The sequence below is a fragment of the Coregonus clupeaformis genome, chromosome 28, assembly GCF_020615455.1.
Source record: "Coregonus clupeaformis isolate EN_2021a chromosome 28, ASM2061545v1, whole genome shotgun sequence".
NCBI lineage: Eukaryota > Metazoa > Chordata > Actinopteri > Salmoniformes > Salmonidae > Coregonus > Coregonus clupeaformis.
Window position 1 is genome coordinate 18,550,383 of NC_059219.1, and position 24,255 is coordinate 18,574,637.

General features: G+C 41.6%; 1 protein-coding gene across 1 annotated transcript; it reads left to right on the plus strand.

The window, feature by feature from the left end:
• The first annotated feature begins 11,229 nt into the window (after positions 1-11,229).
• On the plus strand, positions 11,230-17,387 carry LOC121543018 (nucleotide-binding oligomerization domain-containing protein 1-like). Its single transcript, XM_041852690.2, is given in 13 exon segments — positions 11,230-11,521; positions 11,682-11,909; positions 12,229-12,403; positions 12,606-13,534; positions 13,536-14,428; positions 14,609-14,692; positions 14,805-14,888; positions 14,976-15,059; positions 15,136-15,219; positions 15,543-15,626; positions 15,741-15,824; positions 15,964-16,047; positions 16,247-17,387. Coding segments are annotated over 12 exon segments (2,865 nt in total). The 5' UTR covers positions 11,230-11,521; positions 11,682-11,702; the 3' UTR covers positions 16,320-17,387.
• Positions 17,388-24,255: the final 6,868 nt, after the last annotated feature.

The following is a 24,255-nucleotide window of genomic DNA, read 5'->3' on the forward strand; positions in this document are numbered from 1 at the left end:
GATGGAGAATGAGAGTGATTGATGAGAGGTCATGGGTGGAGGTGACTCTGTGATCAGAGGGAAGTGGCAAGAGAGGAAAGAAGAAATGGATACTAGAGATTTGATCTCTGATGGAAGTTGAAGATGAAGAAAGCGATGAAGATTTGGAGATTAAAGGTGCTTTATTTTCAAGAGGAGTTTGTCCTACAAGGACTGGCACAGAAGATGATGGAAGATGATATTTCAAGAACAGAACTTAGAAGATAACCTTTTGAAGAATACTGATAGGTCCACAACGAGAAGAACTGGATGAAGAAAACTCAATCAAATACAACTTATAACTGGTGGTGGAGAAGAAGAAAAGTATGAAGAATCAGAGTGAATCAAATCAACAATCACTGTTACAGCTTTAACTGAACAATATCAAAGGCAATTGTACCAGCCAAGGGGGGACCAGATGTTCCATATCGACCGCCAGTTTCTGGACAGACACAGAATTGGAGAGGGAGAAGAACAAAGAAGAAGGAGGAATATTTCAGCTACACTTTCAGCAACTTTCAGAAGACTGGTATAATTATGGACAGATTGGGTACTTTACCTGTTCATGCAACAAGTTAGGAGGAAGAACAGAGAACCTTTTTAAGGAAGATACAGGGGCAATTCAAGATCACCTGTTAGTGTCTAGAATATCCGGAAGGGGGTATCAGCTGATAGCATCGATTAGAGAAGAAGAGAAAATAGCCAACAATTTAAGTAAAAACAACCGACCATTAGAAGTGATAGTGAATAGGGGAAAAACTTATCTGGGTTCAACCTAAAGAGGTTAAACATATCACTCTGTAAAATAAACTAATTAGGTTAGGATAGGGATTTGAAGTAGTAAAACAGTTTACTCTTCGGGAATCAATTGAGCTCTGTTATAGAAGTCAAATAGGAATTACAATAGACATACTAATATTAGGACAATATATCAAGGATATTGTGGGAAGAGATGTATGGTGTAAATTGAAGTGTTCGATCAGAGGCACACTGGACGACTGACTGTCTGGTGGAATATTTTAAGAAGTGGGGTTTTTGGGAATCATTTGCTTAAAAGATAATATCATAGGAAGGATGATAATGTATTAGATTGCCTGTTAGACAATCTGTCTGGGAAAAAAACTTAATAGGGGTGACTGTTATTTTGGGTTATATTCTTACACTAAGAGATTTGAGGTTAGGCTAAAAAGGTGTTTAGTCGGTTTTGCCAAGTCTGTGTAAAGGAGTCAGGAGCAGGTGGGGAATTCCCAATCACGTATTCTAAAAATTGGTGGGGAAGGAATTTTGTCAATAAATCAGTGGGAAAAGGTTTTAAATGTTATGAGAGAAAAGATTAGATTAAAATAAGTTAGGAGAACTAGGGGTGAAGGAACTCTGAGACAGTAAGCTAAGTTTCAAAGTTAGTAGTAAGACAGAGAGAGAACAGTGAGGAAGGACATTTTAAAGTTTAGTGGGAAGATATGGTAGGAGTTTAGATCTGATAGGGGCAGATGCATTGAGAAAGTATGTGTTGCTGAATGATTTGAGGGTGATTGAGTATCTATATTTACAGTTTCCAGCAGGGAGATCAAGGTCATTATAGGTGTATTTTGTGTAATCAAAAGTTTGAAAGTCAGGGATTTAGAGATAGGACTGAGATTTGGGGAAAAAGTGACACTAGTGGTGATGGATGGAAGTACAAGGAAAGAGTTCAAAGTCTTAGGGGAAAACTGGGGAAAATTAGGAGTAACTAAGGACATCAACACGTGAGGCTATTATAACAACAGTAAGAAGCAATTTAACTCTTTCAACATTGATAGGTATTAAAGTCATAAATATATATCATTTGATTATAAGGGAACCAATACAGCACCAATTTTAGGGGGAAAACACTTATTAGGGTTTAGGATGGGGACGTTTCTCCCATATGGAGAGATAATTATGGAGAATAAGTGTTGTTATCAGGACCAGGAGTAAAAGGAGGTATAGTTTAGAAGAGGGTTAGGGGGTGACTGTTCACTTATGTTGCGTAATGTTACAGAGAAAGGTCAGGGGAGAATATGTGTACTTATCTAGTGCAAGCATTAGAATTTGTTTTGGTTGGGAATTATTGGGTAAAGGGCTATGTAATTCATAAAGTGATGCTTATAATGGAAGAGTTGAGGTCTGTTGTAGCCTCCACAGTCATTGAGGGAGTTCAGGAAGGGTAGATTACAGTAGTCACTCAAACAGTAAATAATACACAGAGTATAGTGGTAGCTTTTCCACTAGAAGGAATTAAGGGTTTTAATTAATCAACTAAATCAACAACGTTAATGGTAACTTTGGGAAGGGATTAATGATACGATGGTAATAGCAAATGTAGGAAGGATGACAACAACTTTTCTGAAATTAAAGGAGGCAGTAAGAGAGACTCAGGGGGTTTAGTTACTACGAATAGGGTTAGAAAAGTAGAGGCAGATAGTAGTAGAGAGCAATATAGGTTAATCTGAAATGGAGAAGAGAGATTCATCATGGAAGCTGCAGGATGGGGTCTTTTGATTTTGATGACAGAGGGGGCATCTGATCAGTGCTGCTCGGTTCCTCTGTTGTGAAAATTAGAGATAGATTAACTCATTCTGTAAGAATCAGTGAGGAATCTTGAGGGTTTGATGTCTGTTGGGGATGCCAGCCCAAGACGTGCTGGACGGTTGCGCAGCCTCTAGCGGGTCTGGGTCAGGGTTATGCTTTGTCATGACTGTGGTATCGGCAACAGTCATTGACAGATAAAATAATGTAGTTGTCAGAACAGTAGGGTTTAAGTGTTCTTGGGTAAATGAATTATCCTATGGGAATTGTTAGATGGAAAGTAAAGTCAGGTAACAGTGGAAACCTGAAGTATTCAGGTGAACCAGTGAGGATAAAAGTTGTTGTTATTCTAATAAAACATATGAGGTAAGGGGTGTGTTTATGGGAAGATCAGATTGGGATGTTATAGGATTACTTAGGATAAGTATGACCTTAAGGGTAGTAATGACAAATAATATGTTACTTAGGACTTTGATGGTTAAAAGATTAGCTTTTGACTGACAATGTGACTATGGGAATTTTAGAGATATTTGGTAGGTTTGTGATGATAGAGTATATTCTTACCCTATGGGGGATAGGATGTTGTTACAGGTCAACGTTTAAGCTTCCATATGAGGCTTTTACTATTAAAAGAGAGTTAGCACCGAGCACAGCTAAATCTAGGGTTAAAAGGGTGACATGGCTACATGTCATAGTCTTCAAGCCTACCATTGGAGAATGAGTCTAAGGGAGAAGGGGGACCTCTTCCATGATATGGTGTAACATTTGGGAGATCTGAGAAGATTTGGTTGCAAGATCAGTTAGGCCAGTAGGGGCAGTGATGGGTCAGATTTTAGTTTCAGCTTTGATAACACTGTGTGATGTTTGTACTGACTTTTGATAAAGTTATGAGATTGAGATAGGTTGGAGAAGTGGTGCCTGGAGACAACACTCAGATGCCGGTGTTGACTGTTCCTGATCTGGATAAAGATTGACAAGTGGAACTGATGGATAAATATCCTTTTTGATTATTTGATCATTTTATGTTTATTGTTTCAAAGAAAACATTTGTAGGCTGATTTTAGTATGATTTTTTAGTATGATTTATGAATCAAGGGGGGATAGGTTAATGTGATTCATGCATCATTTATGTATCATTTTTTAAATTCTTAGGTGAAATGGAGGTTTAATTTGAAAGTGGTTGTTTTGGCAAAGGATACTGTTTGGTCGTTTATTTTCTTGTCATTCCAGAAGCATTTGGGGGAACATGTGACTCAAACAAAGACAATATGAAGGGACAATATGACTGGAGGAGATGAAACAAGGAGGGTGTGGCTGATTCCATCATCAACGATGCAGTGGAAGTCGAGATTGGAGGAGGAGAATACGGAGGAGATGAAGTGTAGTGGACTACATTCCAGTGTCTGCAATTAAATATAGACATATTTGATGTGTAATACATAATTGTGTCATATTCTTAGGTATTGATTTTAGTAGAATGATGTTTGATGTTATTGAATGCAGATGAGGATCTTAGATGCTTTTTTGTTTATTTCGATGGGGTTTAGGGACAGAAGGTCTAGGAAGGAGAGATTCATTGTACGATTCGATGGGTTGACCAGCCGTACAATGGATATTTATGGATAGGATTTTGTTTACATGTGTATTTAATTACATCATAGTTTCAAATGCATTTACATGGTTAATGAGGTTATCTGGAGTACCGACGGTGGTTGCCTGGGGCAGAGGGACCGTGAGAGAATTTTACTGTCTTGATTGATGGATGGATGGATTTGGAACAAAGGTTGTCGGACAGTTTTTCGCTCTCACACTCCATAAAGATTTATTCATAATTCATAGTAATGTGTTCACACTTCATAAACAGTTTGTTCATAATTCATAGTAATGTGTTCACACTTCATAAACAGTTTGTTCATAATTCAGTAGTAATGTGTTCACACTTCATCAACAGTTATTCATATTTCATAAGAAAGGTATTTACACTCTAGAGGAGAATGTTTTGGTTTAAGGTTAAAGATACTTAATAAGATAAGTTGTTACTAGTCATAATCCTATTCTGTTTGGTTTCGAGACGTTTAGTTCGTCTCGAAAAGGGGGAATATAGTATCTGAAGATTATGCCTTTGTTAAATGTTTTTCATGAAGAAATAGAATGTTGTTTATGGTAGTATCAAGAGGGAATGTTTTAGGTGTAATACCACATACCACAGACAGGGGGTGGGTTGTAGACAGGGGAGACTGGTGATTGGCCAGAAGAGGGGGCAGCAGTGTTTATAAATAGGGGTTAAACGGTGAGACGTTAGAACGGCCATAACAATCTGACGAGTCGTTCTCCGGACAACGCGTGTCTGTAATTTATGCTGTAACCTCGTGGTATGAATAAAACTTCTAACATGATGCAGCATAACGGACTCTTTGTTGACGGCAATAATTGCCACCATTCATCATATACGACATAAAATATAGTATCTGAAGATTATGCCTTTGTTAAATGTTTTTCATGAAGAAATAGAATGTTGTTTATGGTAGTATCAAGAGGGAATGTTTTAGGTGTAATACCACATACCACAGACAGGGGGTGGGTTGTAGACAGGGGAGACTGGTGATTGGCCAGAAGAGGGGGCAGCAGTGTTTATAAATAGGGGTTAAACGGTGAGACGTTAGAACGGCCATAACAATCTGACGAGTCGTTCTCCGGACAACGCGTGTCTGTAATTTATGCTGTAACCTCGTGGTATGAATAAAACTTCTAACATGATGCAGCATAACGGACTCTTTGTTGACAGTAATAATTGCCACCATTCATCATATACGACAAAGGCAATAACTAGATGTCAGGAGAAGTGCAGTACTATCATAAGGACAGTTATACTTGGAATACGGAGGAAGAATGGAGGGGAAAAGAGAGGCAGAGGAGGTCTAAGAGAGAGAGGGAGGAAGAGGGTGAGCTTGAGTCAGTTAAAAATGGCGGGAAAAAAGGGAGATGGTTTGTTAAAGAAGAATGGTAGAAAGTGTAAGCAGAGTGAGTTGAAGACAGGAGGAGAAATGGAAGTGAATGAGGGCGAAGTATCGGAGATGGTAGGTGTGGTGAAGTTCTCGGAGCCCGAGGTTTGCACCGAGGGTCAGGATAAAGATGAGTCTGTAACAGTAGGAGTGAAGTTTTGGGAAAAGTGGACCCTTGCCTTTTGGCTGATCCATTTGTGGTTTCAGGGTGGGTGAAAACAGAGTTGGGTTCTGTGGAATCGGTGAGGGTAACCAGAAGTGGTCTAGTGATAATTGTTTGTGTTTCTGCTGGTCAGAGGGAGCAGGCGCTCCGTGTTAAATGAATGGGGGCAAGAGATGTGAATTGTTTTGCTCTCAAGAAAAGGGCGCCATTGAAAGGCGTGATTACTGGGGTAGCGGTAAATGTGAAAGCTGACCAACTGAAGGGGATTCCCTGTGTTAGTGATGCTCGTCGTTTGGTGCGACGCAGACAGGGTGGCGTGAGTGGAGGAACAGAAGAGTCATTGTCTGTTCTTTTGAGTTTTGATGTTGAGTCTTTGCCCAACAAAGTGATGTTAGGATATATAAGTTATCCGGTACGAGCTTTTGTGCCGAATACATTACGTTGTTACAGGTGTCAAGCTTATGGGCATGTGGCAGCAGTGTGTAGGAGGGAGGTTCCTAGGTGTGAGAAGTTTGCAGAAGGGCATGAGACAAAGGAATGTGTATCATTGGGGAAAGTAGTGGTGCCCATGGGGCTGGGGATCCGAAATGTCCGGTGCGAGAGAGGCAGGTTGAGGTTTCCAGGGTCAGAGTAGTGCAGAAGTTGTCATATGCTGAGGCAGAGAAGAAAGTAGAGGAAGATGGGTCAAGGGGAAGGGATCCTGAGAGGAATTGTGTGAGTAGTAGATCTGTACCAGTGCAGAGGGATAAACTAACAAGTGATTTATGTTTCAGTAAGATTTAATTTTTGGCCTTTATAGCAATGGTTATCAACTGCAGGGTTGGAACGTAAGTCGCAGAAAATAGAGGTTGACATCAGAAGAGTTACAGGGTGTGTTAAGTACACAAAAAAAAAAAATGAATGCACGCATGACTGTAAGTCGCTTTGGATAAAAGCGTCTGCTAAATGGCATATTTTTTTTTTTATTTTTTTTTTTTTAAGTGGTGGTGTCCCATCCTTTCAGGCTGTTGGCCTGAAGTAGGAATACATATATTTAAATAGTGGAGTATGGTAGTTATTATTATTATTGTTATTATTATTTTATTTTTTGTGATTGTAGTGTTAGATGGTAGGGTATTTGTTGCATTTTTTTAAACAAAGTATAAGGGAGTTATACTCCAGTCTAGTAGGTGGCGGTAATGCAACATTTATTGGATGCCAACCGCCGTAAACCTCATCAAAGAAGAAGTGTATTTGATCTGCGCATGTGCCAGCACCGGTATCGCAAGCTTCCGTCTTTAGAGCGAGTGAAGTCCGTTTAGAACAACTAAATGTATACGGAAATATTTTTCACATACAAACGTTATATGTCCTAAATCAAAATCTAATATACTTGCCAAAAATAACATGGCCTCTGTGGTAGATCGTTTGTTTTGATTGGCGATTTTCTGCATTTATCAGAGTACCATGACCAGTGCCGTGTATTCATGGATAAGCCAGGCTTCCCCAAAAAATATACCAAGAAAAAAACATACAAAATAATTTATTTCGTCTCTCTGTGTTTCATAAATGTCCTTCAATTCGCAAGAGGCTGAATTTACCTTACGGAGCCAGATACCTGCCAAAAGGTTGAACGTAGGATCGTAAGAAAATCCATACGTAAATTGTTAGGATCATAAGAAAATCATACGTGAAACATGAACCTAAACGTGAAATTTCATCTGTGAACATACAAACACCATGTTACGATTACAGACTAACATTTTAGTATGGAACAAATCTTGTGTTGCAATTCTGACATACAATAATACCTTTCAGAGTTTTGGCAGTTTCATCTCACCAACAAAAAAAACGTACACCATACGGCCTGTGAGGAGTGCTACTCGAATAAGCCAAACACAGTATAAAAAAACAAAGTCAGGCAACCCGGAAAGAGGTATCCCCTGCACGTTTTCAAGTTAAAAGTCTCCATTCTCTATTACTCCTTTTGAGTTTACTTCACATTTAGGTCGCTAATGTAATGAATTTGTTTGCCAGCGCAAGTCTAGATAGCACTAGCTGTATTATGACTATAACAGTGACGTTTCAGTCTGCTAGGTGTATCTCTACAGCATGGACATATCTCTGGGTGACGTGGACATCTCCATGCATGCACCTTATCAAAATATGACTAATTCAATATTGCACCATCCCATTCTCTGGGCTCGTATCTGCAATCATAACCAGGAGTATTTACCAGGAATAATAATACAGAATAATAGATGTTTTGGTGAATCTATGAATTATGTATGACCACTGGAGTCTTTGCCACTCAAAATATTTTTTTCTAGAATATTTAGATATTTATTTCATCACTCAAAATCTTGCCAAAGCATATTCTGTAGGAGGGATTAATATGAATTTCAAACTATTTGAATTGATTTATTTGAATCGGGTCATGGACATATGGACTTTGAAATGAACAAGGGAGAGGTTAAACGTAGGCTAAGTCTGGAATAAGCTTATTCCCACACTTTACAATAACTCTGTTGCAGTGGTCTTAGGTAGTCTCCGTATAAGCTATTCCCTCCATCGCAACACTGCTGCCCAGTTGAAGAGCTTCTGATCTCCATGCAGCACCACAGCCCCATGCACCTTCGGAAAAGCACCCCTCAGCCTCAGAAGATTACCTTCTGGAGACATGCAGTCATATACAGTGGGGAAAAAAAGTATTTAGTCAGCTACCAATTGTGCAAGTTCTCCCACTTAAAAAGATGAGAGAGGCCTGTAATTTTCATCATAGGTACACGTCAACTATGACAGACAAAATGAGAATTTTTTTTCCAGAAAATCACATTGTAGGATTTTTAATGAATTTATTTGAAAATTATGGTGGAAAATAAGTATTTGGTCAATAACAAAAGTTTCTCAATACTTTGTTGGCAATGACACAGGTCAAACGTCAAACGTTTTCTGTAAGTCTTCACAAGGTTTTCACACACTGTTGCTGGTATTTTGGCCCATTCCGCCATGCAGATCTCCTCTAGAGCAGTGATGTTTTGGGGCTGTCGCTGGGCAACACGGACTTTCAACTCCCTCCAAAATTTTCTATGGGGTTGAGATCTGGAGACTGGCTAGGCCACTCCAGGACCTTGAAATGCTTCTTACGAAGCCACTCCTTCGTTGCCCGGGCAGTGTGTTTGGGATCATTGTCATGCTGAAAGACCCAGCCACGTTTCATCTTCAATGCCCTTGCTGATGGAAGGAGGTTTTCACTCAAAATCTCACGATACATGGCCCCATTCATTCTTTCCTTTACACGGATCAGTCGTCCTGGTCCCTTTGCAGAAAAACAGCCCCAAAGCATGATGTTTCCACCCCCATGCTTCACAGTAGGTATGGTGTTCTTTGGATGCAACTCAGCATTCTTTGTCCTTCAAACACGACGAGTTGAGTTTTTACCAAAAATTTATATTTTTGTTTCATCTGACCATATGACATTCTCCCAGTCCTCTTCTGGATCATCCAAATGCACTCTAGCAAACATCAGACGGGCCTGGACATGTACTGGCTTAAGCAGGGGGACACGTCTGGCACTGCAGGATTTGAGTCCCTGGCGGCGTAGTGTGTTACTGATGGTAGGCTTTGTTACTTTGGTCCCAGCTCTCTGCAGGTCATTCACTAGGTCCCCCCGTGTGGTTCTGGGATTTTTGCTCACCATTCTTGTGATCATTTTGACCCCACGGGGTGAGATCTTGCATGGAGCCCCAGATCGAGGGAGATTATCAGTGGTCTTGTATGTCTTCCATTTCCTAATAATTGCTCCCACAGTTGATTTCTTCAAACCAAGCTGCTTACCTATTGCAGATTCAGTCTTCCCAGCCTGGTGCAGGTCTACAATTTTGTTTCTGGTGTCCTTTGACAGCTCTTTGGTCTTGGCCATAGTGGAGTTAGGAGTATGACTGTTTGAGGTTGTGGACAGGTGTCTTTTATACTGATAACAAGTTCAAACAGGTGCCATTAATACAGGCAATGAGTGGAGGACAGAGGAGCCTCTTAAAGAAGAAGTTACAGGTCTGTGAGAGCGAGAAATCTTGCTTGTTTGTAGGTGACCAAATACCTATTTTCCACCATAATTTGCAAATAAATTCATTCATTAAATCCTACAATGTGATTTTCTGGAAAAAAATGCTCAATTTGTCTGTCATAGTTGACGTGTACCTATGATGAAAATGACAGGCCTCTCTCATCTTTTTAAGTGGGAGAACTTGCACAATTGGTGGCTGACTAAATACTTTTTTCCCCAGTGTAGTCATTATACCCTAACGTAGGCCTATTTGCCTACTAGCCAAATAAAGTGTCTGTTTATTTGAACTAAGCAAGCTGCTAAATCGTTCAGTTTACATCTTGGCCTATCAGGGGCTATAGGCTAACTGCCTTTATCCAAGAAAACTATGGCAACGTTTAATTAGAATCATAAACCCAGATTTTAGTCTGTAGCCTATGCCTATTGAAATGACAAGTCAATCTCGCAAATGAGCCATTTATAACAGGTTGTAGTCTTAACATCTGGCACATAATAACAGCACAATTGCCAGAAAATAGCCTAACATTCGTTTTTTAAATGTTCATCTAAGTGTTTCTTGCGCAGAGATTTCGAGATCCTCTGTCCAACTTTCATCACTCAAACTCCCTGTCGGATGTATCTATAGCTTTGCACATGCGCAAAGGGGATTTATTTACAATTATAAACCTGGTTCGAGCCTTGAATGCTGATTGGCTGAAACTGTGGTATGTTTGTCCATATACCACGGGTTTGACAAAACATTACTTTTTCCTGTTCTAATTACATTGGCAACCAGTTTATATTAGCAATAAGGCACCTTGGGGGTTTGTGGTATATGGCCAATATACCACGCCTAACGGCTGTTTCCAGGCACTCTGCATTGCGTAGTGCTTAAGAACTGCCCTTAGCCATGGTATATTGGCCATATACCATACCCCCTTGTGCCTTATTGCTTAACCATAGCAGTCAAATTAAAATTTAATCGATATCCATTGATATCTTTTCTCTTGCCACATATTCAAATTCCTTTATTATGTCATGTCATTTTGCTTCTAATGTCATTAGAAGTTACTATATTCCTTCTTAATTGGCTCCATAGCATTATGGAAAAATGGTTTATTGTATAGATATGGCAATTCCTTTCTTGCTGTGAAAAAAAGGGCTAGTTTTCAGGCCTTTTGGGCTGGTTTTGAGTGATCAATAGTTTGCTTCTCCTGGCAACCCTGCCCCCTAGGTGCACGTTTTGTTTTTTTGACATGGCACTATACAGATGATTCAAATAATAAAATCTTGATGATGAGTTGGATATTTAAATCAGCTGTGTAGTGCTAGGGCAAAAAACTAAACGTACATCCAGATGGGGCCCCTGGACCGAGTTTGGGAAATCCAGATTTACCAGTGGAACAGTTCAGGAGTGGTGAAAACCCTATGTAAAAGAGGCAGATAGTGCAGCATGCAAAAAGCGCGGTCGCAATCCGAGGCGAAATTACGCGCATCAAAGGCTGGTTTTGGTTTCACTTCCTTAAAGAAAAACGGTAACGAGACACTACTGTGTTCAGTGTTTTTTCTCTCCTGACATTTATTGAGACTAGATCACTCTTCTAACGGTCCTAGAGAAAACTTTTGTTAATATCCTGTCATACGCTATTTTCAACGATTTAATAACCAAGACTGGAGTTTGTTTTTGCGGAGAGCTGTGGTTTCCGAGTATTTCCGCGGCGGATTAGGCCAGAGCCGATAAGAACAATGTTATCAAAGCGTTTGAAGGTAAATATAGCCGAGCCCATATAGATAACACATCCACGTCTTTTATCCATAGCCTACTGTTGGATCCTTTTCTCCTAACTGATGATTATTATCTGACTATAATTTTCTATACTAGATAAATATGTAGCACGCAGTTTAATTCCCCTTTAAACGTTTCCAGTAAATACAGGCAGCTGAACCCATGCATTTTATGGGCTCCAGTGCCGAGAAAGGCGGTGCTGGACTAATGGGACGTGTGTCCACTGTCCAAATTCTCACCTTGCACCGTGAGCTACTGGTCTCCCAGGTGAAGAGCACGCAGTGCATTCTGGATAACCTCATACAAAATGGCTTTCTGTGTATCGAGGATGCAGAAATCATCCAGCGCTCAGCCACCAAGACAGACCAGGTAATTTACTATAGGAGGGTTTCAAAGAGGAGACATGTCCATTTGGACCACATATCAAATTACAAAGTAGCCATCACAAAGACATGCTCTTGCCTACAAGGCCCTAACTCAAATTGACTAATTTATTTTAAGATGAGAAAATATAAAGACAATACTTTATTTTGCAATACAATGGCATTTGGTGTGCTGGCAGAATCCTGTTTGGCCACATTAATCAAAATGTGGAACGTGAGAGAGAGAAATGGTTAGCTGTCAAATTATTATTAAATATTAATCACTGTAAAGTAAATATGATTTACTTATGATTGACATTGCACAGGTGCGTAAAATCCTTGAATTGGTCCAAAGCAAAGGGGAGCAGGCATGTGAATACTTCCTATATATTCTCCACAAAGTTTATGATGCATACATAGACCTCCAACCATGGCTTAAAGAGATCAACTACCAGCCACCAGACTCCATACAGGACATACCAGTGAAGAACACAGACCCTAGTAAGTATGTCAGTAGACTGTATGGTGCTGCACTTCATATGTGTTATTGGAATTTTATAAAATAAAATAAAATAAAAAATACAGTGCATTGAAAATGTAAGCTATTAGAGAATCACGAGGGAAACTACTGTATATTTTGGCTGAATATCAGTGGTTGAGAATGAGACTGCAGTGTATTCTCACTACCCCCCTCTCTTTTCAGTTAGTAGGTACTGTGAGAAGCTGAGGCACGAGCTGGGCCGAGACACACGCTTCATTGCCTCCTACGCCCAGCGAGAGGAGACTCTCCTGGAGGAGCTCTATACAGACACCCTGATGGAGCTCCTGAATGACCGCAATGAGAGCCTGGGCCACCTTGAGGGTCTGGCGCAGCTCCTGGGAGAGCAGGGTGTCTTTAACCCCCAGGCTGAGATGGTGCTCGTCACTGGGGACGCTGGGGTGGGCAAGTCCATCCTCCTCCAGAAGCTCCAGAGGCTGTGGTCCAAGAGGGAGCTGGAACAGACAGACGCCATGTTCTTCTTCAAGTTCCGCTGCAGGATGTTCAGCACATTCAAGGAGACAGATGAGATCTCACTCAGGGACCTACTCTTCAAATATAACTGCTACCCCGACCAGGATGCGGATAACGAGGTGTTCAGATATATCCTCCGCTTCCCTGAAAAGGTTATCTTTACGTTTGACGGCTATGATGAGATCCAGGATGATCTGGACCTGGAGAACGTGCCTGAGGTGGTTTCTCCAGAGGAGAGGACTCACCCCCTTCTGGTGCTCATTAACCTGCTCTGTGGGAAGCTGCTTAAAGGTTCCCGGAAGGTCCTTACGGCTCGGACAGGCACAGAGGTCCAGAGCAGGGTGATCCGGAAGAGGGTGGCCCTGCGTGGGTTCTCTCCCGCCCACCTTCAGACCTACACCAACCTGCACTTCAAGGACCAGGAGCACCGGGACCTGGTCTCAGTCCAGCTGGACGCCAGCCCCCACCTCTGTGGCCTCTGCTCCATCCCCCTCTTCTGCTGGATCGTCTTCAAGAGCTTTAAACACCTGCGCTCAGTCTACGATGACTTTGAGCTGCCAGAGGTTTGCGTGACCCTCACTAACATATTCCTCCTGCTGTCTGAAGTCTTCTTCAGCCGGGGGGCCGCTCCCTCCACCTGGCATCCTGAAGAGAAACACCAGGTGCCCCGCTGATACCTTCAGGGCAGGGCTGAAGCCGCTGACAGCCTTCTCTAAGCTGGCTCTGCTGGGCATGGAGAGAGGAGGCTTTGTGTTCAACCAGGAGGAGGTGGCCTCCTGTGGCCTGACTGAGGAGGACCTTCAGATGGGTTTCCTCCGACCAGTCAGCCACTACAATGCCTGTGGAAACCCTTCCACCTTTGAGTTCCTGCACCTCACCCTGCAATCCTTCTTGGCTGCATTCTCCCTGGTTCTGGACGAACAGGCCACCGTAGGCAACATCCTCAAGTTCTTTACCGAGTGCAGCAGGAGGGACAACACATCTTGTTTATCGTGTGTCGTCCCCTACATCTGTGGCTCCTCTAAACCCAGGGGAAAGGACCCGTTCAAGACCAATGAGCATCTCCAGTTCACCAACCTCTTCCTGTGTGGACTGCTGTCTAAGGCCAACGCCGGCCTGCTGGAGCACATGGTTCCTCCAGCGCTACTGAAGAGGAAGCGGGCGGTCCTCAAGTCCTACCTGTCCACCAGCGTGAGGTCCCACCTCCGTGGCCTGCCACTCCACAGCACAGAGCAGGAGGGCAGCAAGGTGCACGTCCTGCCCAACTTCCTGTGGATGCTGCGCTGCATCTTCGAGACAGGAAGTAAAGAGGTGGCCCAGCTGACTGCGAAGGGCATAACAGCTGACTACATCAAGCTGGGCTACTGTAATGTGTTCTCTGGCGACTGCAGCGCCCTCAACTTTGTGCTGCAGCACCGGCGGAAGAGGCTAGGGGTGGACATGGACAACAACAACATCAGTGACTATGGGGTCAAGCAGCTCAGGCCTTCATTCAGTAAGATGACCGTGGTGAGGTGAGGAATTAGGAATACATGCAGATGGAAACACTATGTACTTTATACCACTGTTTACATGAAAGGTACACTTGTTTACAAGTAACATTTGCAAATCATGTCTTTCTGCTATAAAAAAAATACTAGTATAACGAACTATAAAGTATAACTTTTCAGCCAAATTCGTTTTTTCCATTTCAGGTTGTGTGTCAATCAGATCTCAGACAGCAGCGTTGAGGTACTGGCTGAGGAGCTTATCAAACACAAAGTGGTGGAGGTTCTGGGGTGAGTCAGTTTCTATCAGGGTCAACTTGCCTGTCAAACTTCAGTACAGTATTGTGCTGAATGACAAAATTCATATGACGTGACTTGTATTTATTTTGTCTTGATTTTACAGACTTTACAATAATCACATCACGGACATCGGAGCAATGCTAATCGCTCATATCATTGAGGAATGTCCTAAGTTAAGAGTCGTCAAGTATGTAAATTAATATGTCCAAACAATGATATAATTACTTGTGTATAAATTTTAATGTTTATTTTTGGCACTTTGATTTGTTCAAAGGCTTGGCAACAACAAGTTCACCAGTGTGGGTGGCAGGTATCTAGCCAGTGCCATTCAGAAGAGCACATCTATCTTTGACGTGGGGTAAGTGCACTATTGCAATATTTTTTTATTCCATTTTAGATCAGAGTGCATGGGATGGATTGTTCCTGTTTTTCAGAATGTGGGGGAACACCATTGGTGATGAAGGCGCGAGAGCATTCGCAGAGGCCCTAAGGAATCACCCAAGTCTTACCAACCTCAGGTGCGATAGATGGCAAGATATGTCATTGTTATCGTTTCTCTGAATAAGTAATTGGCACTGATTGTGCCATGTCATTTTCAGTTCTCCCACAACTGTGGTTGAGGTCAGAAATAAGGAAGTATAACCCATTGGTGTATCATTTTACTAACGCACATTCAGCTACAGTATGGGTTACTGAACTCCCTTACTCACAAACACTGAAACTACAGTATCTATTTTACAGTATATCACTCTGTCTCATAGTAATATCATTACTTAAAGTAATACAGTATACTTATGTATTACTACTAATAATTATATTTCTATGCTCTTCTCTCCCTTAGTCTCTCAGCCAATGGCATCACTTCAGAAGGTGGGAGGAGCTTGGCCGAAGCACTGAAAGACAACACAATGCTCAGAATCTTCTGGTAGGACAATCTTATTAATTAATCAAGTTTCTGGTGACAGTATGTGTATCTGTATATTTAATGTCTATTTGTGCCTTGGAGTTAACACAGTTTATACGTGGTGTTTTGTTATAGGTTGGTGCAAAACGAATTGTCAGATGATGTAGCACCAGACTTGGCAGAACTGATCAGATCCAACACGGGTCTATCTCACCTCTGGTAAGGCAGGCCACAGTCTCAACACTCCCCCAACAACCAATAATAATGTTTAGCTTCAGAATGAACCAGAAAGTAAACAAAAGTTATTTCTGAATGTTACTAAAAGTTAGCCGGTTAACCTAGTGATCACTCTGTGCAGGTTAATCAAGAATCAGCTGACAGTGGATGGAATCAGAACGCTGTCAGAGGCTCTCTCCAAAAACACATCTCTCAAAGAGATCAGGTGAGTGTATGCAATGTCTTCGCTTAAAGGCACATTACTCTATTTTTTTGTACCAGGTTTATAATAGTATTTGATATATTCCTGAGATACATTTTTATTTCAAAACATCTTTCACCATTTCCACTTTTTAATGGTTGTGGGTCTTTGAAAGCATTGCTGGTTCCTGATTATCATGTGCTCTGTCATCACTCACCCATAGTTTAAAAGGAAACTGTCTTTCTGAAGAGGAAGAGAAGCTGTTTGAGGCTGAGGGAAGGCTACGCTTCAACTGAGGAAACACAACTGAGCTGGAGAGTGTGTCAGTGCGCGCGCGCGCGCGTGTGTGTGTGTGTAGATTGGTCACGTCTGTTAACGAAACGTAGAAATTCTTTGTGTGTTTTATGCATACTACATTTAGTAAATATTTGAACGGACTGTATTAGCTAGGTGAATCTGGCATATGGGTAAAAGCCTTGACCCATAAAAACACTTCCTGCAGTCATATATTTATCCATAATGAATCTCTTTTAATTCAGGGATTTGAAACCGGAGGTGCCTTTCTCAGAGAGGAAGTATTCAATGTAACTATTTTACTAGCTCTACTTTAGTTTTGAAACAAATTAACTTATACAGTAAGGGCAAACTGTCCCTTGTTGAAGCACTTTCAGTTAACCATGGAACATCTTATCATTATGCAAAGCAAATCCATTGTTTTAATCAAAACCACTTTTGTTGGCCAAATGAAATAAAATAATTACTTTACTGGTGCTGAATTGCAGTATTGAATTTCTCCTGCACCACAACAACACAGCACTGTGTAAATAAACAGAATGTATGTGGTGCCTGCAATTAACTGGAGACTAGGCCACTGCTCTCAAACCTCCCTTATCATTAGCCCTAACTCTCACCCCTCTGATTTTTCTGCCTCATTCCCATTCCCTTATTCTTGTATACTGGCCAGAACTGGAACTGTATGACACGTACTGACAGCCATGTTATGGTCAGTTTGTGGTCATGCAGTTTGTGGTCATGGTGACTAATGAATATAGGTTAGCAGGTGGTGATAGGAACAAACAAATAGCAGAAGACAAGACATTCCACAACTTCCACATAACTTTCTCGATGACTGAAACACTCATCCACCAAGGCACACTGTAACTCACACTAATACAATTAAAAGAATGTGCTCCAAAAGTTTTGCTCTTTTAATTTCATATTCTGTACATATTTTTACATAAATGGAATGTTATAACATACTGTATGTCTAAATAGTTTCTAAAATAAAATTTCTAGGCATGTACTGTCGGCCTGTCTCTGAAGTATCTTGGGGGGTTTAACCCAAATAAAAATAGTTTCCTTCACCTCTCAACTATTACTTGAAGCCCTACTACACCTCCACCTTCATTCAAGCAAGCTCATCCCCAACTAATAATAATAATCTACAGTATGTTTGCTGTCATGGTATATTCTAGTATCATGAATGGAACATCAAGTATAGCTCTCTACCTGATGACATGGGTGTGTTCTCTAACACATCCCACATTCCTATATGTTGACTGTTTTAAACACTGCATCAAGTCAATCCATATGGAGCTTTTTTCAACATGGTAGATTTGGATAGACATCGATCCAATTGGATTGTTATGGACTCAGATCTGGCAACTGTAGCATAAGCAGCAAAACCAAAACATTTACACATAGAATGACCCTAAAAACCCCCTCCCTTCCCACTAGCCTGACATCCAAACTGAAGTCTCTACAGTGAAACATAGCGAAATCAGTTTAGGTGCTAGGCTCTCTCCCCACTCGCCCCCCAAAGAAACCCAAACATCCAAAATAAAAGACTAACAAAACTGAAATGGGGGGAGAATGTGCTTTAAAACTGATTCTAGCTACAGTGACTCATATAAGGCTGTTCTGGTAGGCTAGCTAGGGAGGGTCCTCTGCTACACACATACTCATGACAATATGGGCATATTGTACACATACAGTAGCCATTAGACAATCGTGAGCCATTAGACAACATTTCAAAATCACATTGCTTACAGTACAGTAGCCATGGGACAAAACATGAGGTTAGACCAGATATTATAGTTTCTCCCTCACTGACGTGCAATGAGGAGAAAATCCCATGGATTTAGATAAAACTTTATTAGCTATAGTACATGATGACAAATGGGAAACAGTCCATTTGGGTGGGGGCTTTTATTGTCCAATTCCAAAGTGCTTTATGCCTCACTTTACTTCTTGAAAAATAAGTTGTTAGCAGCACATTGTAGAGCCATGACGATGGCACTTTTGGAGAAACCACAGTTTATAGGGTGTAGCTGACCCAGTAGCCATGGTAACACTATCTTTAGTACATCCAAACCATAATACCCAGATCCCTTATAAATGCTCTTTGTTATTTTGTCTGACTGGTTGTTACTAGTTTGAATTGGGCAACCAATATAAATAATATGTATCTTATTCCTAGATCTTTCATAATAATATACTATAATCTAAAATCTCTAAACTCTGGAGATTGAAAACCCCCCACAATGATTGTAAAAAAGCATAGCCAATAAAGCCTTTCAACTTATTCATTGAATTTGTCTATCAGTTTCTTACTCTGCCCTTATTCACAACCCAATGGAGGAGATGGAGGTCTTTCTGAACCTCAGTATACTAGTTAGCAGCGCATCCTGGGAAAGCTCTCAAACCATTAAAGAGAACAACATCAAGGCCTTGTTTAAATATTACAACACAGGGTTGCTGGAAGCTGAAGTGTATTACCGTAGATAAGAAATGTGTAAAACACTCAAACACACTGACAAAGTTTCGGGATCCAACATTCTAATGATACATTTTGAATACATCAGTCTTCCCCCTTATTCTGATTGGCTTTGGCATGGAGCTCTGCCAATCCCCAACTTCCTGGTCTGCCCACCCACCTCTACTGTGATAAGCTGATTGGTTGATTGGTAGATGATTATGATTGGGTAAAAAGTGTGCTATCTCAGGCAGCTATTTGAAACAGAACTGAAATGGACAAACATGACTAGAAGACATATAGTTGTTATTGTCATTCTTTTTGCATTAAGGCCCAACTTAGTTTTACTATAACTCACACATACATACACAAATATGAAATTACACCATTATGTTAAATCTGCACACTTAAAACAAATCATTTGCATAATAATAACTGATAAGTCTCATGATGATAAATAATGATTAAAAGTAAAAGTGAGTGAGAGAATAGGATGGGTGTGTAAACCCTATAGAAGGCTGGAGTATATACACCATGTAATGTCACCCTGGGGGAGGGGGATATCTGATCTGGGGTCAGCACATTGTAGCCTGGATCCCAACTGAATTGCTCCTCTTCACAATTGCCAGACTGAAGGTGTACAGTAAAACAATTGTGAAACACAGTAATTCAGTTGGGATCCAGGCTAAGCACAGAGGGCCTCATGTCCCAGACAGACAGGTATTGCTGCTACAAAAACTACGACGAACATTCTCACTCCAGAGAAGTGCCTGCTGGGAGTTGTAGTTGCCACTAGCCGAGCCACGTGCTTCTGGTAGCACAGTCCAGTTCACGTCATGTTGCTATCACAGAGGCATTGAGGGTTGTGAGTTAGATAGCTAGTCAGGGAAAGGAGAGCGTGAGAAAGAGAGCGGGGGGGCTCTTTTGCGCCACCATGTAGTGGGACAGCGTATAGCAGGGCACTTCTAATTTCAGTGTGGCTAGCAGCCAGGCGAGTTACAGTCATGTCCCAGTGGAGTAGCGGTTAGAGTTAAGCAGAGTTTCACATTCAGAGTCTGGCTCTCTGTTGGGTCTCTCCCGTCTGTCACATCCAGTCAACAACACACAGAGGGAAGGGCTTGGGTGGGAGGCTATAGTATAGACTGATACCTGATCTCCCCCCCTCCCTCTGTCCCCCACCCACCAATCATACTGTTCTGTTCTGTTGTCCTGACTCTGCCCTGGTAGGCCATTAGGATCCGAAGGTGAAGGCACTGGTAGACACAGTTGGTGAGGAGGGGTAAAGAGTGGGAGAGGGGGATGAGGACTGACTTCCTCTCGCCCCTTCTTCCCTCAGCTTGCTCCCCGAAATGTCCAGGTGTACAATCACTCAGCCCAAACAGATGGGAGGAGACCTGGATCTGCTGTCCTATAACACAGGAGGAGGGAATCCCAAGTCACAGCAGCCCTGGAGCTCAGCCAATCACAGCAGCTCAATCACTGAGGCACGGCCAAAGGATGGAAGGCCAAACGTCTGTGGGTGCCATATACAGCCGTTCCATTGATGCCACAGAGAGTGAGAGGGCGTGTTGAGAGCAACAGCTTTTCCTGATTGGATAGTTGTGCAACAGAGGTGTTGTGTCTTCCCCTCAACATCAGGTTGGCAGATAAGCATGTCTGTCTGTCTGTCGGTCTGTCTGTCTGTGAGGACAAATCAGAGGTTGGTTGTGTTTGTGAGTGTGTATTTGTGAGTGTGTGTGTCTGTGTCTGTCTGGTCTTGTCTTGGAGCATATTGTGTGTGTGTGGAGATAAATAGATAGATCAGCATTAAATGTAGTTTCCCTGAAGATTGCTTTTAATGAGTTTTGGCACACTGCGGTACTTGACTGGTTTGAGTTGAGATGTGTTGAGGGCTGTTGAGAGGTACTGGAGGTGGTGGGGGTAGAGGGAGGTCAGGGTGAGGGGTCAGTTCTGTACTGGCCATAGAGTCACAGTGTGTCTGTCCAGCAGTCTCCTAGGCGACGGGGAAGGGAGGGGATTCACATTGAGAACTGTTGTTATTGGAGCAGATCACTCTTCTTATCGAGGAGTAAGAAACCTGCAGAGAGAAAAAACAACAGAAATCTGAAGATACTGAGGGCTAACATGTGATGCTGAAACAAAACAACAGAAATCTGAAGATACTGAGGGCTAACATGTGATGCTGAAACAAAACAACAGAAATCTGAAGATACTGAGGGCTAACGTGTGATGCTGAAACAAAACAACAGAAATCTGAAGATACAGAGGGCTAACATGTGATGCTGAAACAAAACAACAGAAATCTGAAGATACTGAGGGCTAACGTGATGCTGAAACAAAACAACAGAAATCTGAAGATACTGAGGGCTAACATGCTGATGCTGAAACAAAACAACAGAAAGAAAACTCCACTGAACTAAAAGGTGTAATACTGTATCATATGTTTCCTGTTTTGTGTCAATACAATACTACATTTCCATTTGGGAACTAAACGGTGGAAACTTAAAAGTTTCCCACAGAATATTAAAGTGACTTATCACAGTAAGCATCAATATCAAAAACACTCAGTAAATGTGGAATTGACCTGTGGAGAAAATGCATATTAATATAGAATTTACCTGTGGAGAAGTAGCGAGGCCCTTTTAGTCTGAGGATGTTCTGGACACGATCTGTTCACCTCAAACCACTCATCAATACAGCTGACAGAGAGAGAACAGGAGACACAGTCAGGAGAACATAGCAAATACTACATGCAGTGCATTCGGAAAGTATTCAGACCCCTTGATGTTTTCCACATTTTGTTACGTTACAGCCTTATTCTAAAATGGATTAAATAAATAAAAATCCTCATCAATCTACACACAATACCCCATAATGACAAAGCAAAAACAGGTTTTTAGACATTTTTGCAAATGTATTACAAATAAAAAACAGAAATACCTTATTTACATACACTACCAGTCAAAAGTTTGGACAAACCTACTCATTCAAGTTTAATTTTTAATTTTTTACATTGTAGAATAATAGTGAATACATAAAAACGATGAAATAACACATATGGAATCATGTATTACCAAAAAAGTGTTAAACAAATCAAAATATATTTTTGGATGACAGCTTTGCACACAATGAGAAACAATATTCTCTGGTTCAACGAAACCAAGATTGAACTATTTGGCCTGAATGCCAAGCGTCACGTCTGGAGGAAACCTGGCACCATCCCTACGGTGAAACATGGTGGTGGCAGCATCATCATGCTGTGGGGATGTTTTTCAGAGGCAGGGACTGGGAGACTAGTCAGGATCGAGGGAAAGATGAGCGAAGCAAAGTACAGAGAGATCCTTGATGAAAACCTGCTCCAGCGCGCTCAGGACCTCAGACTGGGGCGAAGGTTCACCTTCCAACAGGACAACAAGCCTAAGCACACAGCCAAGACAACGCAGGAGTGGCTTCGGGACAAGTCTCTGAATGTCCTTGAGTGGCCCAGCCAGAGCCTGGACTTGAACCCGATCGAACATCTCTGGAGAGACCTGAAAATAGCTGTGCAGCGACGTTCCCCATCCAACCTGACAGAGCTTGAGAGGATCTGTAGAGAAGAATGGGAGAAACTCCCCAAATACAGGTGTGCCAAGCTTGTAGTGTCATACCCAAGACTCAAGGCTGTAATCGCTGCCAAAGATGTTTCAACAAAGTACTGAGTAAAGAGTCTGAATACTTATGTAAATGTGATATTTCAGTTTTTTATTTTTTATAAATTGGCAAAATTTTATAGAAACCTGTTTTTGTTTCTCATTAAAGGGGTATTTTGTGTAGATTGATCGAGGGGGAAAAACAATTTAATCAATTTTAGAATAAGGCTGTAACGTAACAAAATGTGGAAAAAGTCAAGGGGGTCTGAATACTTTCTGAATGCACTGTACATAGAACAAAAGAAGGGAGGGGGAGGGAGACAAAGAGAGCAGGAATGATGATGCATACACGCACCGGTTGATGAAAACAGGAGAGATCCCTCTTGTCGTGGGTTGTACAGAAACATTTAGTGACAGTGAGAAAGAGAGAGGTATATAGAAAGAGGGGGAGAGAGAGGGATAGAGAGGGGGAACTTACCCTTTGTGGTATATGCAGAGACAGGGCAGGCGAGCAATGGTGTCCCCCTGTAGCAGCTCCTCTAGGCAGATTGCACATTCACCTGCATCCTTACTCAGGACGTCCTCTAGAGGAGAGAGAGAGAGAGAGAGAGAGAGAGAGAGAGAGAGAGAGAGAGAGGAAAAAGAGAGAGAGAGAGAGAGAGAGAGAGAGAAAGTGAGAGAGAGAAGAGAGAGAGAGAGAGAGAGAGAGAGAGAGATAATTGGAGGAGGTGAGAGAAAGAGAGAGAGAAAAGAATGATTGTATTTACTACTACATTTACTGAAGGGGAGCTCTATATCCATGGTTAAACCTTAGTAGTCTATCTGGACCAAACTGGCATTGGGAGCAGGCTCTAATGCTGTGGGACATGATGTGATGCTGACAGGAGGTGGAGAGGTGCATTTGGTATTTCTTCTTTATCAAACAAATACACACAGAGTTTAAAGCTAGTGCAGTTCTGCATCAAGCTCTGTATAGTGTGGACTTGATAGGAGGAGGAATCCCACTACTAAAATGTACAGTGTTCTATAATGGCTCCAGACTGACACACAGTCACTTCTCTGTCATAGGATCCCTCCTGAGGTCACAGAGAGGCATTACAACCATCTACTCTATTCTACTTTACTCTACTCTACTACTCAGCAAATAATTCAACCTGGCACATAGGCTACACTGGAGTCAGACTACACTGTCTAGCACAAGTACAACAAAATCAATGGATTGTCAGTCAAGGTTAATATTTTGTGGTTGATGACCGTTTTCAGAATGAGCAAAGGGGACATTCCCAATAACTCTATGACTTGTAGCCTAAAATAATTCATTTACTTCTGCCTCCACACAACACAAAGTGAGTCCAAAATGGCACCCTATTCCCTATTAGACCAGAGACCCTGGTCAAAAGTAGTATACTATATAGGGTGTCATTTCAGACTCACTCAAGTGTTTGTATCTTTACCATTATGTTCTCAGCCTGGGTTAATAATTTGCATAATTCAACCAATCTCCCCTACAGTCACTATCTTCATTTCAACAGTTGGTTCTGTGGTTGTGTATGTAATGTTTTCTCACCAGACCAAATCCTGCTTCAATAATTGATTATTTACCTCATGCTGAAGCAAAGTGAGAAAAAAACTGCTCACACGCAGAATTAATTGTGTGCTGTGTGTGTACCCGCCCACACCTGCTTAAACACACACACTCAACACACAACAACACTCTGACAACTTCTTACCACTGTGAGAGGTAACCCAGGACTGCTTTGGTCCAGTCAAAGTAGACCTCTCTCTCTCAATTGTTGGTTATTTTTATCTGCTGTGTTATAGAACCACACATGCTACTGGCTCAGCTGA